Raw genomic sequence first — 15,917 nt, forward strand, 5'->3', positions numbered from 1 at the left:
ACTCCCAGGTGTGGCAGGCTGAGAGCACACCCAGGTGTGGCAGGCTGAGAGCACACCCAGGTGTGGCAGGCTGAGAGCACACCCAGGTGTGGCAGGCTGAGAGCACTCCCAGATGTGGCTGGCTGAGAGCACTCCCAGGTGTGGCTGGCTGAGAGCACACCCAGGTGTGGCTGGCTGGCTGAGAGCACACCCAGGTGTGGCTGGCTGGCTGAGAGCACACCCAGGTGTGGCAGGCTGGCTGAGAGCACACCCAGGTGTGGCTGGCTGAGAGCACACCCAGGTGAGGCAGACTGAGAGCACACCCAGGTGTGGCAGGCTGGCTGAGAGCACACCCAGGTGTGGCTGGCTGAGAGCACTCCCAGGTGCGGCTGGCTGAGAGCACACCCAGGTGTGGCTGGCTGAGAGCACACCCAGGTGTGGCTGGCTGGCTGGCTGAGAGCACACCCAGGTGAGGCAGACTGAGAGCACACCCAGGTGTGGCAGGCTGGCTGAGAGCACACCCAGGTGTGGCTGGCTGAGAGCACTCCCAGGTGCGGCTGGCTGAGAGCACACCCAGGTGTGGCTGGCTGAGAGCACACCCAGGTGTGGCTGGCTGGCTGGCTGAGAGCACTCCCAGGTGTGGCTGGCTGGCTGAGAGCACACCCAGGTAAGACTGGCTGGCTGAGAGCACACCCAGGTGTGGCTGGCTGGGAGCACACCCAGGTGTGTGGCTGGCTGGCTGAGAGCACACCCAGCTGTGGCTGGCTGGCTGAGAGCACACCCAGGTAAGACTGGCTGGCTGAGAGCACACCCAGGTAAGACTGGCTGGCTGAGAGCACACCCAGGTGTGGCTGGCTGGCTGAGAGCACACCCAGGTGTGGCTAGCTGGCTGAGAGCACACCCAGGTGTGGCAGGCTGAGAGCACACCCAGGTGTGGAAGGCTGGCTGAGAGCACACCCAGGTGTGGCTGGCTGAGAGCACTCCCAGGTGTGGCTGGCTGAGAGCACACCCAGGTGTGGCAGGCTGGCTGAGAGCACACCCAGGTGTGGCAGGCTGAGAGCACACCCAGGTGTGGCAGGCTGAGAGCACACCCAGGTGTGGCTGGCTGGCTGAGAGCACACCCAGGTGTGGCTGGCTGGCTGAGAGCACACCCAGGTGTGGCAGGCTGGCTGAGAGTACACCCAGGTGTGGCAGGCTGGCTGAGAGCACACCCAGGTGCGGCTGGCTGGCTGAAAGCACACACAGGTGTGGCTGGCTGAGAGCACACCCAGGTGTGGCTGGCTGGCTGAGAGCACACCCAGGTGTGGCTGGCTGGCTGAGAGCACACCCAGATGTGGCAGGCTGGCCGAGAGCACACCCAGGTGTGGCTGGCTGGCTGAGAGCACACCCAGGTGTGGCTGGCTGGCTGAGAGCACACCCAGGTGTGGCTGGCTGGCTGAGAGCACACCCAGGTGTGGCTGGCTGGCTGAGAGCACACCCAGGTGTGGCTGGCTGGCTGAGAGCACACCAAGGTGTGGCTGGCTGACTGAGAGCACACCCAGGTGTGGCTGGCTGGCTGAGAGCACACCCAGGTGTGGCTGGCTGGCTGAGAGCACACCCAGGTGTGGCTGGCTGAGAGCACACCCAGGTGTGGCTGGCTGGCTGAGAGCACACACAGGTGTGGCTGGCTGGCTGAGAGCACACCCAGGTGTGGCTGGCTGGCTGAGAGCACACCCAGGTGTGGCTGGCTGGCTGAGAGCACACCCAGGTGTGGCTGGCTGAGAGCACACCCAGGTGTGGCAGGCTGGCTGAGAGCACACCCAGGTGTGGCTGGCTGGCTGAGAGCACACCCAAGTGTGGCTGGCTGAGAGCACACCCAGGTGTGGCAGGCTGGCTGAGAGCACACCCAGGTGTGGCAGGCTGGCTGAGAGCACACCCAGGTGTGGCAGGCTGGCTGAGAGCACACACCGGTGTGGCTGGCTGGCTGAGAGCACACCCAGGTGTGGCAGGCTGGCTGAGAGCACACACAGGTGTGGCTGGCTGGCTGGGAGCACACCCAGGTGTGGCAGGCTGGCTGAGAGCACACACAGGTGTGGCAGGCTGGCTGAGAGCACACCCAGGTGTGGCTGGCTGGCTGAGAGCACACCCAGGTGTGGCATGCTGGCTGAGAGGACACACAGGTGTGGCTGGCTGGCTGAGAGCACACCCAGGTGTGGCTGGCTGAGAGCACACCCAGGTGTGGCTGGCTGGCTGAGAGCACACCCAGGTGTGGGTGGTTGGCTGAGAGCACACCCAGGTGTGGCTGGCTGGCTGAGAGCACACCCAGGTGTGGCTGGCTGGCTGAGAGCACACCCAGGTGTGGCTGGCTGGCTGAGAGCACACCCAGGTGTGGCTGGCTGAGAGCACACCCAGGTGTGGCTGGCTGGCTGAGAGCACACCCAGGTGTGGGTGGCTGGCTGAGAGCACACCCAGGTGTGGCTGGCTGGCTGAGAGCACACCCAGGTGTGGCTGGCTGGCTGAGAGCACACCCAGGTGTGGCTGGCTGGCTGAGAGCACACCCAGGTGTGGCTGGCTGGCTGAGAGCACACCCAGGTGTGGCTGGCTGGCTGAGAGCACACCCAGGTGTGGCTGGCTGGCTGAGAGCACACCCAGGTGTGGATGGCTGGCTGAGAGCACACCCAGGTGTGGCTGGCTGGCTGAGAGCACACCCAGGTGTGGCTGGCTGGCTGAGAGCACACCCAGGTGTGGCTGGCTGGCTGAGAGCACACCCAGGTGTGGCTGGCTGGCTGAGAGCACACCCAGGTGTGGCTGGCTGGCTGAGAGCACACCCAGGTGTGGCTGGCTGGCTGAGAGCACACCCAGGTGTGGCTGGCTGGCTGAGAGCACACCCAGGTGTGGCTGGCTGGCTGAGAGCACACCCAGGTGTGGCTGGCTGGCTGAGAGTACACCCAGGTGTGGCTGGCTGGCTGAGAGCACACCCAGGTGTGGCTGGCTGGCTGAGAGCACACCCAGGTGTGGCTGGCTGGCTGAGAGCACACCCAGGTGTGGCTGGCTGGCTGAGAGCACACCCAGGTGTGGCTGGCTGGCTGAGAGCACACCCAGGTGTGGCTGGCTGGCTGAGAGCACACCCAGGTGTGGCTGGCTGGCTGAGAGCACACCCAGGTGTGGCTGGCTGGCTGAGAGCACACCCAGGTGTGGCTGTCTGGCTGAGAGCACACCCAGGTGTGGCTGGCTGGCTGAGAGCACACCCAGGTGTGGCTGGCTGGCTGAGAGCACACCCAGGTGTGGCAGGCTGGCTGAGAGCACACCCAGATATGGCTGGCCGCCTGAGAGCACATCCAGGTGTGGCTGACTGGCTGAGAGCACACCCAGGTGTGGCAGGCTGGCTGAGAGCACACACAGGTGTGGCTGGCTGGCTGAGAGCACACCCAGGTGTGGCTGGCTGGCTGGCTGAGAGCACACCCATGTGTCGCAGGCTGGCTGAGAGCACACCCAGGTGTGGCTGGCTGGCTGAGAGCACACCCAGGTGTGGCTGGCTGGCTGAGAGCACACACAGGTGTGGCTGGCTGGCTGAGAGCACACACACGTGTGGTTGGCTGGCTGAGAGCACACGCAGGTGTGGCTGGCTGAGAGCACACCCAGGTGTGGCTGGCTGGCTGAGAGCACATCCAGGTGTGGCTGGCTGGCTGAGAGCACACCCAGGTGTGGCTGGCTGGCTGGCTGAGAGCACATCCAGGTGTGGCTGGCTGGCTGAGAGCACACCCAGGTGTGGCTGGCTGGCTGAGAGCACACCCAGGTGTGGCTGGCTGGCTGGGAGCACACCCAGGTGTGGCTGGCTGGCTCAGAGCACATCCAGGTGTGGCAGCTAGCGGCATCTTGTGGTTCAGTAATTACTGTATAATTCAGGGTCCGTCTGGCTCATAGCGTTAGTTTACATCGTGACACTTTCCTTTTATTGTCTCTTGAGAGTTTTGAACCTATTGGTACTCTCGGTTTTCAACGCTTTGGTTTACAACGCTTTGGTTTACAACATAATGGTTTACAACGCTATGGTTTACAACGCAATGGTTTACAACGCTTTAGTTTACGACGCCTTGGTTTACAACGCCACGGTTTACAACGCTTTAGTTTACAACGCCATGGTTAACAACGCTTTAGTTTACAACGCTTTAGTTTACAACGCTTTAGTTTACAACGCCTTGGTTTACAACGCCATGGTTTACAACGCCTTGGTTTACAACGGTTTGGTTTACAACGCATTGGTTTACAATATAATGGTTTACAATGTCATGGTTTACAACACAATGATTTAAAATGCCATGGTTTACAACGACTCGGTTTACAAGACCGTGGTTTACAACACCGTGTTTTGCAATGACATGGTTTACAATGCTGTGGTTTTCAACGCCTTGGTTTACAATGCATTGGTTTACAACGATGTGGTTTACATCGCCTTGTTTTACAATGCCTTGGTTTACAACGTCGTGGTTTACATAGCGTTGTTTTACAACGCCATGGTTTACAACGCCGTGGTTTACAACGCCGTGGTTTACAACGCCATGGTTTACAAATCTGTGGTTTACAACGCCATGGTTTACAACGAAGTGGTTTCCAACGCCGTGGTTTACAACGCCGTGGTTTACAACGCCGTGGTTTACAACGCCATGGTTTACAAATCTGTGGTTTACAACGCCATGGTTTACAACGAAGTGGTTTCCAACGCCGTGGTTTACAACGCCGTGGTTTACTTTGGATCATGTGGTCACGGAGCGTGTTTAGAGGGTGTTCAAGTTGATGGTCACCTCCAAGGAACGCGTATTCAACATGGCTGTAATAAATCCTTGACACATCCAATAGCCAGGTTGATGAGACCAGCAGCCGGGAGGCCGCGGTGACACTGACCTTCGGAACCTACATCAGACATGTGGTAGAGACGAGAGTGTGAGGTGTTGCTGGCCTCTCTGGTGTCCATTCCACTCTGCCACACCTTCCCTATACCCATACACATGCCCAATGTCGCTTGTTTGGGGCGGGGTGACAAGCAGTGCAAAATAAGGCGCTAAGGAGAGCAGCAAAACACCGTCCACCATATGATCAGACAATCCAGGAGCTCCATGAACTCCTGAACATACAACCACTAAACATCAGACTGCAGCACCAAGCCATCAGGGTGTGGAACACCATCCAAATGTTAGAGGACCCAATGTTAGACAGGTTAATCCAAGATGAGACGCCCCGCTCCAACAGCTGGTGGCCCAAGATGAGACGTCCCACTCCCACAGCTGGTGGCCCAAGATGAGACGCCCCGCTCCCACAGCTGGTGACCCAAGATGAGACGCCCCACTCCCACAGCTGGTGGCCCAAGATGAGACGCCCCGCTCCCACAGCTGGAGGCCCAAGATGAGACGCCCCACTCCCACAGCTGGTGGCCCAAGATGAGACGCCCCACTCCCACAGCTGGTGGCCCAAGATGAGACGCCCCACTCCCACAGCTGGAGGCCCAAGATGAGACGCCCCGCTCCCACAGCTGGAGGCCCAAGATGAGACGCCCCACTCCCACAGCTGGTGGCCCAAGATGAGACGCCCCACTCCCAAAGCTGGTGGCCCAAGATGAGACGCCCCGCTCCCACAGCTGGTGGCCCAAGATGAGACGCCCCGCTCCCACAGCTGGAGGCCCAAGATGAGACGCCCCGCTCCCACAGCTGGAGGCCCAAGATGAGACGCCCCGCTCCCACAGCTGGTGGCCCAAGATGAGACGCCCCGCTCCCATAGCTGGAGGCCCAAGATGAGACGCCCCGCTCCCACAGCTGGTGGCCCAAGATGAGACGCCCCGCTCCCACAGCTGGTGGCCCAAGATGAGACGCCCCGCTCCCACAGCTGGTGGCCCAAGATGAGACGCCCCACTCCCACAGCTGGTGGCCCAAGATGAGACGCCCCGCTCCCACAGCTGGTGGCCCAAGATGAGACGCCCCGCTCCCACAGCTGGTGGCCCAAGATGAGACGCCCCGCTCCCACAGCTGGTGGCCCAAGATGAGACGCCCCGGTCCCACAGCTGGTGGCCCAAGATGAGACGCCCCGCTCCCACAGCTGGAGGCCCAAGAGCCTCGATTTACTTGATAACTCAGCCCCACAGTACATAATTCCCAGATGAAATATTGACCAAAAACCCTTCCCAAAAAATTGAAAACTGTGTATATATAAATAAATACATATATGTATATGTAGGTGGTAGAAGAAAATATTAGTGTAAAGTGAGAATCCACAAGGTCTTCTTTGAACACTCTTTATTTTGTTCTCCGTGGCTATGGGTCCCAACACTGGCACCAGAGGTGGTACCCTCACAACTTTTATATATATATATATATATATATATATATATATATATATATATATATATATATATGTATATATATATATATATATATATAATATATATATATATATATATATATATATATATAATATATATATATATATATATATAATATATATATATATATAATATATATATATATATATATATATATATATATTGTGACGGTAAAGTGTTGATGTTCGGCAGTCCTCCAATGGCAGGTGGCAATGCCTTGTCACACTTACAGAAAAAAGAGACAGCTTGCCTGTTTGTCTGTGGTAAGGTAATGGGAAGATATACAAAACACAAAATATAAACAATGAAATTTTAATTACTTTAGAAAACAAGATATGAACAAAGACAATCCCTTGGCTTACGTAAAATTCAAAACAAGTCAACAAACAAAACAACATGAATCATTAATGAATGTGAAATTTACTCTAAAATAAAATGAAGTGCAAGACAATAATAATAAGAATCAGGTGCTGAGAATACTGGCTAAAGCTGCCACCTCCCTTAGTACACGACAGCCAGGGCTTAGTCTACCAGAGAGAGATGTCAACTTCTAAGAGCACAGAGATATTCTGAGGAATACGGCGTGAGCTGGCCCAGACGTCGACTCAGGTAGGGGGGCGTGAGTGCAGGTGCAGGTGCGGTCGGCAATACACCAGCCAATCAGGAGCAGGCAGGCGGAGAATGGGTAGTTTGCTCGTTGACGCCACGCTCACCCCCAGCCACACTCACCCTAGCCACGCTCATCCCCAGCCACGCTCACCCCCAGCCACGCTCACCCCCAGCCACGCTCACCCCCAGCCACGCTCACCTCCAGCCACGCTCACCCCCAGCCACGCTCACCCCCAGCCACGCTCACCCCCAGCCACGCTCACCCCCAGCCACGTTCACCCTCAGCCACGCTCACCCTCAGCCACGCTCACCCCCAGCCACGCTCACCCCCAGCCACGCTCACCCCAGCCACGCTCACCACAAACACACAAAAAACACAGCAATATACAAGAGCTGTTTAGCGTAATCATAAAAAAATGCTGCACAAAAGGCACGACGGGAAGATTAATCTTCAGTATAAAAGAATTGTTAGCGGGAGTTTAAAAGTGGAGAAGTAAGGTTTGTATCGTCATTCATCACGCGGCTGGTACTGCCCAATTGTTGCTTAATTACCCGTGATCACGGCCGGGGTCTGACCTGTTTGGCAGTGTGCGCGTCTCTTGTAAACACTCAAGTTATTGTCAACTTTTACCTTCCTCGGAGGGAGGGGGGGGGGGGGGTCTACTCACCTATTTGTGCCTGCAGGATCGAGCATTGACTCTTGGACCCCGCCTTTATACCTTGAGGTTACCTTGAGATGATTTCAGGGCTTAACGTCCCCGCGGCCCGGTCGTCGACCATGCCTCCTAGTTGCTGGACTGGTCAACCAGGCTGTTGGACGCAGCTACTCGCAGCCTGACGTATGAGTCACAGCCTGGTTGATCAGGTATTCTTTGGAGGTGTTTATCCAGTTCTCTCTTGAACACTGTGAGGGGTCGGCCAGTTATGCCCCTTATGTGTAGTGGAAGCGTGTTGAACAGTCTTGGGCCTCTGATGTTGATAGTTCTCTCTCAGAGTACCTGTTGCACCTCTGCTTTTCAACGGGGGTATTCTGCACATCCTGCCATGCCTTCTGGTCTCATGTGATGTTATTTCTGTGTACAGGTTTGGGACCAGCCCCTCTACTATTGTCCACGTGCAAATTATTATGTATCTCTCCTGCCTGCGCTCAAGAGAATACAGATTTAGGCTCTTTATTCGGTCTCAATAGTTCAGATGTTTTACTGAGTGGATTCTAGCAGTAATCTGCTACATTCTTTCCGCCGGTTGATTAAAGCAACGACTCGTGTCCTATGTTTCTATCATATCTTTTAAAATTATAAATAGTTTGCTTCCACAACCTGCTCCTTTAGTTCATTCCATTCTTCCACTACTCGCACGCTAAAAGAAAACGTCCTGACATCTCTGTGACTCATCTGAGAGGCCAGCTTCCACCCATGCCCCCTTGTTCTGTTAGCATTTAGTGTGAACATTTCGTCTGTTTCCACTCTGTATATCTCCCTAAGTATTTTACATGTTTCTATCATATCCCCCCTCGCCCTTCTTTGTTCTAGTGTCGTCAGGTTTAGTTCCTTCAGGCGCTCTTTAGGCGCTATCCCATCCTTCGTAACTCTGGGACGAGCCTCGTCGCAAAATTCTGAACCTTTTCCAGTTTCCTTATGTGTTTCTTCAGGTGGGGACTCCATGATGGCGCGGCATACTCTAAGCCTGGTCTCACGTAAGCAGTGTAAAGCTCCCTAAAAGCCTCCTCACTTAGGTTTCTGAACGATGTTCTAACTTCTGCCAGCGAGTGTGTGTGTGTGTGGGGGGGGGGGGGGAGAGGAATATAGTATATTGTGAGCGCATTTACTATTTGTGCCTGCAGGCTCAAGCTGTTAGCTCTTGGACCCCGTCTCTCCAACCGTTGAATGTCTAATGAACCGACTCCCTATTTTGCCTTTGTCATATATTAACTATTTATTCCCCCCTCCCCCCCCCCCCACACATCCTCAGGATACAGTCCGTAGAGCTCTCCATCTCCCAGGGACCTATTTACTGCTTGGTGAACAGAGATATCGGGTGAAAAAACTGCCCATTTGTTTCTGCCTCTACGGGGATAGCGACCCAGCCTAAGATTATCACCCCAAGGGGCTGTCCCCTCGGCTGCCAGGACCCTGTGTGTAATTACCAAAGTGTAGTTACAGGATGAGAGCTACGCTCGTGGTGTCCTGTCTTCCCAACACTCTTTGTCATATAACTCTTTGAAACTATTGACGGTCTTGGCCTCCACCACCTTCTCACTTAACTTGTTCCAACCGCCTACCACTGTTTCCAAAAGAACTTTTTCCCATATATTTTCGGCATCTTTGTTTCCGTAGTTTGAATCCATATCGTCTTGTTCTCAAAGTTGCAATTTTTAAAGGTTTTTCTTTTTCAATATTATCGAATCATGATATTATTTTACACGTAGTGATCATATCACGTCTTTTTTCGATTGACATTATTCTGATAATAAAGAGTTTGGGTGTACTCATGTCGGAAGACCTTACATTTAAAGAACACAATAAAGTAGCCGTCACAACTGCAAGAAAAATGACAGGTTGGATAACAAGAACTTTTCACACTAAAGATGCTGTACCGATGATGATACTTTTCAAGACGCTAGTGCTCTATAGAGTAGAGTACTGCTGCACAATGACAGCCCCTTTCAAAGCTGGAGAAATTGCTGATCTGGAGAGCGTGCAGAGATCCTTTACTGCTAGAATCCACTCAGTAAAACACCTAAACTATTGGGACCGACTAAAGAGCCTAAATCTGTATTCTCTTGAGCGCAGGCGGGAGATAGGTACTCATAGAGATAGGTATTTAGAGGTGCAACAGGTACTCTGAGAGAGATCTCTATCAACATCAGAGGCCCGAGACTGTTCAACACGCTTCCACTACACATAAGGGGCATAACTGGCCGACCCCTCACAGTGTTCAAGAGAGAACTATCAACATCAGAGGCCCGAGACTGTTCAACACGTTTCCACTACACATAAGGGGCATAACTGGCCGACCCCTCACAGTGTTCAAGAGAGAACTATCAACATCAGAGGCCCGAGACTGTTCAACACGCTTCCACTACACATAAGGGCCATAACTGGCCGACCCCTCACAGTGTTCAAGAGAGAACTATCAACATCAGAGGCCCGAGACTGTTCAACACGCTTCCACTACACATAAGGGGCATAACTGGCCGACCCCTCACAGTGTTCAAGAGAGAACTATCAACATCAGAGGCCCGAGACTGTTCAACACGTTTCCACTACACATAAGGGGCATAACTGGCCGACCCCTCACAGTGTTTAAGAGAGAACTATCAACATCAGAGGCCCGAGACTGTTCAACACGTTTCCACTACACATAAGGGGCATAACTGGCCGACCCCTCACAGTGTTCAAGAGAGAACAATCAACATCAGAGGCCCGAGACTGTTCAACACGCTTCCACTACACATAAGGGGCATAACTGGCCGACCCCTCACAGTGTTTAAGAGAGAACTATCAACATCAGAGGCCCGAGACTGTTCAACACGTTTCCACTACACATAAGGGGCATAACTGGCCGACCCCTCACAGTGTTCAAGAGAGAACTATCAACATCAGAGGCCCGAGACTGTTCAACACGCTTCCACTACACATAAGGGGCATAACTGGCCGACCCCTCACAGTGTTCAAGAGAAAACTTGACAAACACCTCTAAAGGATACCTGATCAACCAGGCTGTGACTGATACGTCAGGCTGCGAGCAGCCGCGTCTAACAGCCTGGTTGACCAGATCACCGACCAGCGGGCCTGGTCAGAGACCGGGCAGTGGAGACGGCGATCCTGTGAATCACCACAATGTAAGGACTAGCAGTACCTGGCATGTTGCTGAACATGCCAGGTTTCACAGATGGGGTGCTGGAGGTCTCTCACCGTCCGTGTGTTATCTTAGGTGAGGTGCAGGTGGATGGGTGACGTCCCATGGTCACACTCGGAGGGAGTGCGGGGGCTTGGTTATGGCACCACCCACTGACGACACGCGTGGGCGTCTGACGACGTGCGTGGGCGTCTGACGGCAGGCGTGGGCGTCTGACGGCAGGCGTGGGCGTCTGGCGACAGACGTGGACGTCTGACGACAGGCGTGGGCGTCTGACGACAGGCGTGGGCGTCTGACGACAGGCGTGGGCGTCTGACGACAGGCGTGGGCGTCTGACGACAGGCGTGGGCGTCTGACGACAGGCGTGGGCGTCTGACGACAGGCGTGGGCGTCTGACGACAGGCGTGGGCGTCTGACGACAGGCGTGGGCGTCTGACGGCAGGCGTGGGCGTCTGACGACAGGCGTGGGCGCCTGACGACAGGCGTGGGCGTCTGACGACGTGCGTGGGCGTCTGAAGACGTGCGTGGGCGTCTGACTACAGGCGTGGGCTTCTGACGACAGGCGTGGGCTTCTGACGAGGTACGTGGGCTTCTGACGAGGTACGTGGGCGTCTGACTACAGGCGTGGGCTTCTGACGACAGGCGTGGGCGTCTGACGAGGTACGTGGGCGTCTGACTACAGGCGTGGGCTTCTGACGACAGGCGTGGGCGTCTGACGAGGTACGTGGGCGTCTGACTACAGGCGTGGCCTTCTGACGACAGGCGTGGGCGTCTGACGAGGTACGTGGGCGTCTGACTACAGGCGTGGGCTTCTGACGACAGGCGTGGGCGTCTGACGACAGGCGTGGGCGTCTGACGAGGTACGTGGGCGTCTGACTACAGGCGTGGGCTTCTGACGACAGGCGTGGGCGTCTGACGAGGTACGTGGGCTTCTGACGACAGGCGTGGGCGTCTGACGAGGTACGTGGGCGTCTGACTACAGGCGTGGGCTTCTGACGACAGGCGTGGGCGTCTGACGAGGTACGTGGGCGTCTGACTACAGGCGTGGGCTTCTGACGACAGGCGTGGGCGTCTGACGACAGGCGTGGGCGTCTGACGAGGTACGTGGGCGTCTGACTACAGGCGTGGGCTTCTGACGACAGGCGTGGGCGTCTGACGAGGTACGTGGGCTTCTGACGACAGGCGTGGGCGTCTGACGACAGGCGTGGGCGTCTGACGACAGGCGTGGGCGTCTGACGACAGGCGTGGGCGTCTGACGACAGGCGTGGGCGTCTGACGACAGGCGTGGGCGTCTGACGACAGGCGTGGGCGTCTGACGACAGGCGTGGGCGTCTGACGACAGGCGTGGGCGTCTGACGGCAGGCGTGGGCGTCTGACGACAGGCGTGGGCGCCTGACGACAGGCGTGGGCGTCTGACGACGTGCGTGGGCGTCTGAAGACGTGCGTGGGCGTCTGACTACAGGCGTGGGCTTCTGACGACAGGCGTGGGCTTCTGACGAGGTACGTGGGCTTCTGACGAGGTACGTGGGCGTCTGACTACAGGCGTGGGCTTCTGACGACAGGCGTGGGCGTCTGACGAGGTACGTGGGCGTCTGACTACAGGCGTGGGCTTCTGACGACAGGCGTGGGCGTCTGACGAGGTACGTGGGCGTCTGACTACAGGCGTGGCCTTCTGACGACAGGCGTGGGCGTCTGACGAGGTACGTGGGCGTCTGACTACAGGCGTGGGCTTCTGACGACAGGCGTGGGCGTCTGACGACAGGCGTGGGCGTCTGACGAGGTACGTGGGCGTCTGACTACAGGCGTGGGCTTCTGACGACAGGCGTGGGCGTCTGACGAGGTACGTGGGCGTCTGACTACAGGCGTGGCCTTCTGACGACAGGCGTGGGCGTCTGACGAGGTACGTGGGCGTCTGACTACAGGCGTGGCCTTCTGACGACAGGCGTGGGCGTCTGACGAGGTACGTGGGCGTCTGACTACAGGCGTGGGCTTCTGACTACAGGCGTGGGCTTCTGACGACAGGCGTGGGCGTCTGACGAGGTACGTGGGCGTCTGACTACAGGCGTGGGCTTCTGACGACAGGCGTGGGCGTCTGACGAGGTACGTGGGCGTCTGACTACAGGCGTGGCCTTCTGACGACAGGCGTGGGCGTCTGACGAGGTACGTGGGCGTCTGACTACAGGCGTGGGCTTCTGACGACAGGCGTGGGCGTCTGACGACAGGCGTGGGCGTCTGACGAGGTACGTGGGCGTCTGACTACAGGCGTGGGCTTCTGACGACAGGCGTGGGCGTCTGACGAGGTACGTGGGCTTCTGACGACAGGCGGTGGGCGGTCTGACGAGGTACGTGGGCGTCTGACTACAGGCGTGGGCTTCTGACGACAGGCGTGGGCGTCTGACGAGGTACGTGGGCGTCTGACTACAGGCGTGGGCTTCTGACGACAGGCAGTGGGCGTCTGACGACAGGCGTGGGCGTCTGACGAGGTACGTGGGCGTCTGACTACAGGCGTGGGCTTCTGACGACAGGCGTGGGCGTCTGACGAGGTACGTGGGCTTCTGACGACAGGCGTGGGCGTCTGACGACAGGCGTGGGCGTCTGACGACAGGCGTGGGCGTCTGACGACAGGCGTGGGCGTCTGACGACAGGCGTGGGCGTCTGACGACAGGCGTGGGCGTCTGACGACAGGCGTGGGCGTCTGACGACAGGCGTGGGCGTCTGACGACAGGCGTGGGCGTCTGACGGCAGGCGTGGGCGTCTGACGACAGGCGTGGGCGCCTGACGACAGGCGTGGGCGTCTGACGACGTGCGTGGGCGTCTGAAGACGTGCGTGGGCGTCTGACTACAGGCGTGGGCTTCTGACGACAGGCGTGGGCTTCTGACGAGGTACGTGGGCTTCTGACGAGGTACGTGGGCGTCTGACTACAGGCGTGGGCTTCTGACGACAGGCGTGGGCGTCTGACGAGGTACGTGGGCGTCTGACTACAGGCGTGGGCTTCTGACGACAGGCGTGGGCGTCTGACGAGGTACGTGGGCGTCTGACTACAGGCGTGGCCTTCTGACGACAGGCGTGGGCGTCTGACGAGGTACGTGGGCGTCTGACTACAGGCGTGGGCTTCTGACGACAGGCGTGGGCGGTCTGACGACAGGCGTGGCGTCTGACGAGGTACGTGGGCGTCTGACTACAGGCGTGGGGCTTCTGACGACAGGGCCGTGGGCGTTCTGACGAGGTACGTGCGGCTTCTGACGACAGGCTGGGCGTCTGACGAGGTATGTGGGCCGTCTTCTGAGTACAGGCGTGGGCTTCTGACGACAGGCGTGGGCGTTGTCTGACGAGGTACGTGGGCGTCTGCACACAGGCGTGGGCTTCTGACGGACAGGCGGGGGTCTCTGACGACAGGCGTGGGCGTCTTACGAGGTTACCGTGGGCGTTCTGACTACAGCGTGGTTGCGGCTTCTGACCGACAGGCGTAGGGCGCTCTGACGAGGTACGTGGGCTTCTGACGACAGGATGTGGGCGTTGCTGAAGACAGGATCCTACTGTGGGCGGTCTGACGACAGGCCCGTGGGCCGTCTGACGGACAGGGTGGGCGTCTGACGACAGGCGTGGCGTCTGACGACAGGCGTGGGCGTCTGATGACAGGCGTGGGCGTCTGACGACAGGCGTGGGCGTCTGACGACAGGTCGTGGGCAGTCTGACGGCAGGCGTGGGCGTCTTGACGACAGGCGTGGGCGCCTGACGACAGGCGTGGGCGTCTGACGACAGTGCGTGGGCGTCTGAAGACGTGCGTGGGCGTCTGACTACAGGCGTGGGCTTCTGACGACAGGCGTGGGCTTCTGACGAGTACGTGGGCTTCTGACGAGGTACGTGGGCGTCTGACTACAGGCGTGGGCTTTGACGACAGGCGGGGCGTCTGACGAGGTACGTGGGGCGTCTGACTACATGGCGTGGGCTTCTGACGACAGTGTGGGCGTCTGACGCAGGTACGTGGGCGTTCTGACTACAGGCGTGGCCTTCTGACGACAGGCGTGGGCGTCTGACGAGGTACGTGGGCGTCTGACTACAGGCGTGGGCTTCTGACGACAGGCGTGGGCGTCTGACGACAGGCGTGGGCGTCTGACGAGGTACGTGGGCGTCTGACTATACAGGCGTGGGCTTCTGACGACAGGCGTGGGCGTCTGACCGAGGTACGTGGGCGGTCTGACTACAGGCGTGGCCTCTGACGACAGGCGTGGGCGTCTGACGAGGTACGTGGGCGTCTGACACAGGCGTGGCCTTCTGACGACAGGCGTGGGCGTCTGACGAGGTACGTGGGCGTGCTGACTACAGGCGTGGGCTTCTGACTACAGGCGTGGGCTTCTGACGACAGGCGTGGGCGTCTGACGAGGTACGTGGGCGTCTGACTACAGGCGTGGGCTTCTGACGACAGGCGTGGGCGTCTGACGAGGTCGTGGGCGTCTGACTACAGGCGTGGCCTTCTGACGACAGGCGTGGGCGTCTGACGAGGTACGTGGGCGTCTGACTACAGGCGTGGGCTTCTGACGACAGGCGTGGGCGTCTGACGACAGGCGTGGGCGTCTGACGAGGTACGTGGGCGTCTGACTACAGGCGTGGGCTTCTGACGACAGGCGTGGGCGTCTGACGAGGTACGTGGGCTTCTGACGACAGGCGTGGGCGTCTGACGAGGTACGTGGGCGTCTGACTACAGGCGTGGGCTTCTGACGACAGGCGTGGGCGTCTGACGAGGTACGTGGGCGTCTGACTACAGGCGTGGGCTTCTGACGACAGGCGTGGGCGTCTGACGACAGGCGTGGGCGTCTGACGAGGTACGTGGGCGTCTGACTACAGGCGTGGGCTTCTGACGACAGGCGTGGGCGTCTGACGAGGTACGTGGGCTTCTGACGACAGGCGTGGGCGTCTGACGACAGGCGTGGGCGTCTGACGACAGGCGTGGGCGTCTGACGACAGGCGTGGGCGTCTGACGACAGGCGTGGGCGTCTGACGACAGGCGTGGGCGTCTGACGACAGGCGTGGGCGTCTGACGACAGGCGTGGGCGTCTGACGACAGGCGTGGGCGTCTGACGGCAGGCGTGGGCGTCTGACGACAGGCGTGGGCGCCTG

At 58.1% G+C, this 15,917-nt stretch overlaps 1 protein-coding gene across 1 annotated transcript in view; it reads right to left on the bottom strand.

Annotated features, from left to right (window-relative positions):
- Positions 1-10,935: 10,935 nt before the first annotated feature.
- LOC138373639 (serine/arginine repetitive matrix protein 2-like) overlaps positions 10,936-15,917 on the bottom strand; it is a 38,075-nt gene continuing 33,093 nt past the window's right edge. Inside the window, exons 4-9 of the mRNA XM_069339978.1 lie at positions 15,221-15,917; positions 14,798-15,094; positions 13,686-14,651; positions 12,796-13,653; positions 11,356-12,570; positions 10,936-11,310 (exon numbers count right to left, since the gene is read on the bottom strand). The exon at positions 15,221-15,917 is cut by the window's right edge and continues 377 nt beyond it. Of these exons, the coding sequence (XP_069196079.1) occupies positions 10,936-11,310; positions 11,356-12,570; positions 12,796-13,653; positions 13,686-14,651; positions 14,798-15,094; positions 15,221-15,917 (4,408 nt within the window). The remainder of the gene's footprint in view (positions 11,311-11,355; positions 12,571-12,795; positions 13,654-13,685; positions 14,652-14,797; positions 15,095-15,220) is intronic.

This window comes from Procambarus clarkii, chromosome 43 (genome assembly GCF_040958095.1).
Source record: "Procambarus clarkii isolate CNS0578487 chromosome 43, FALCON_Pclarkii_2.0, whole genome shotgun sequence".
NCBI lineage: Eukaryota > Metazoa > Arthropoda > Malacostraca > Decapoda > Cambaridae > Procambarus > Procambarus clarkii.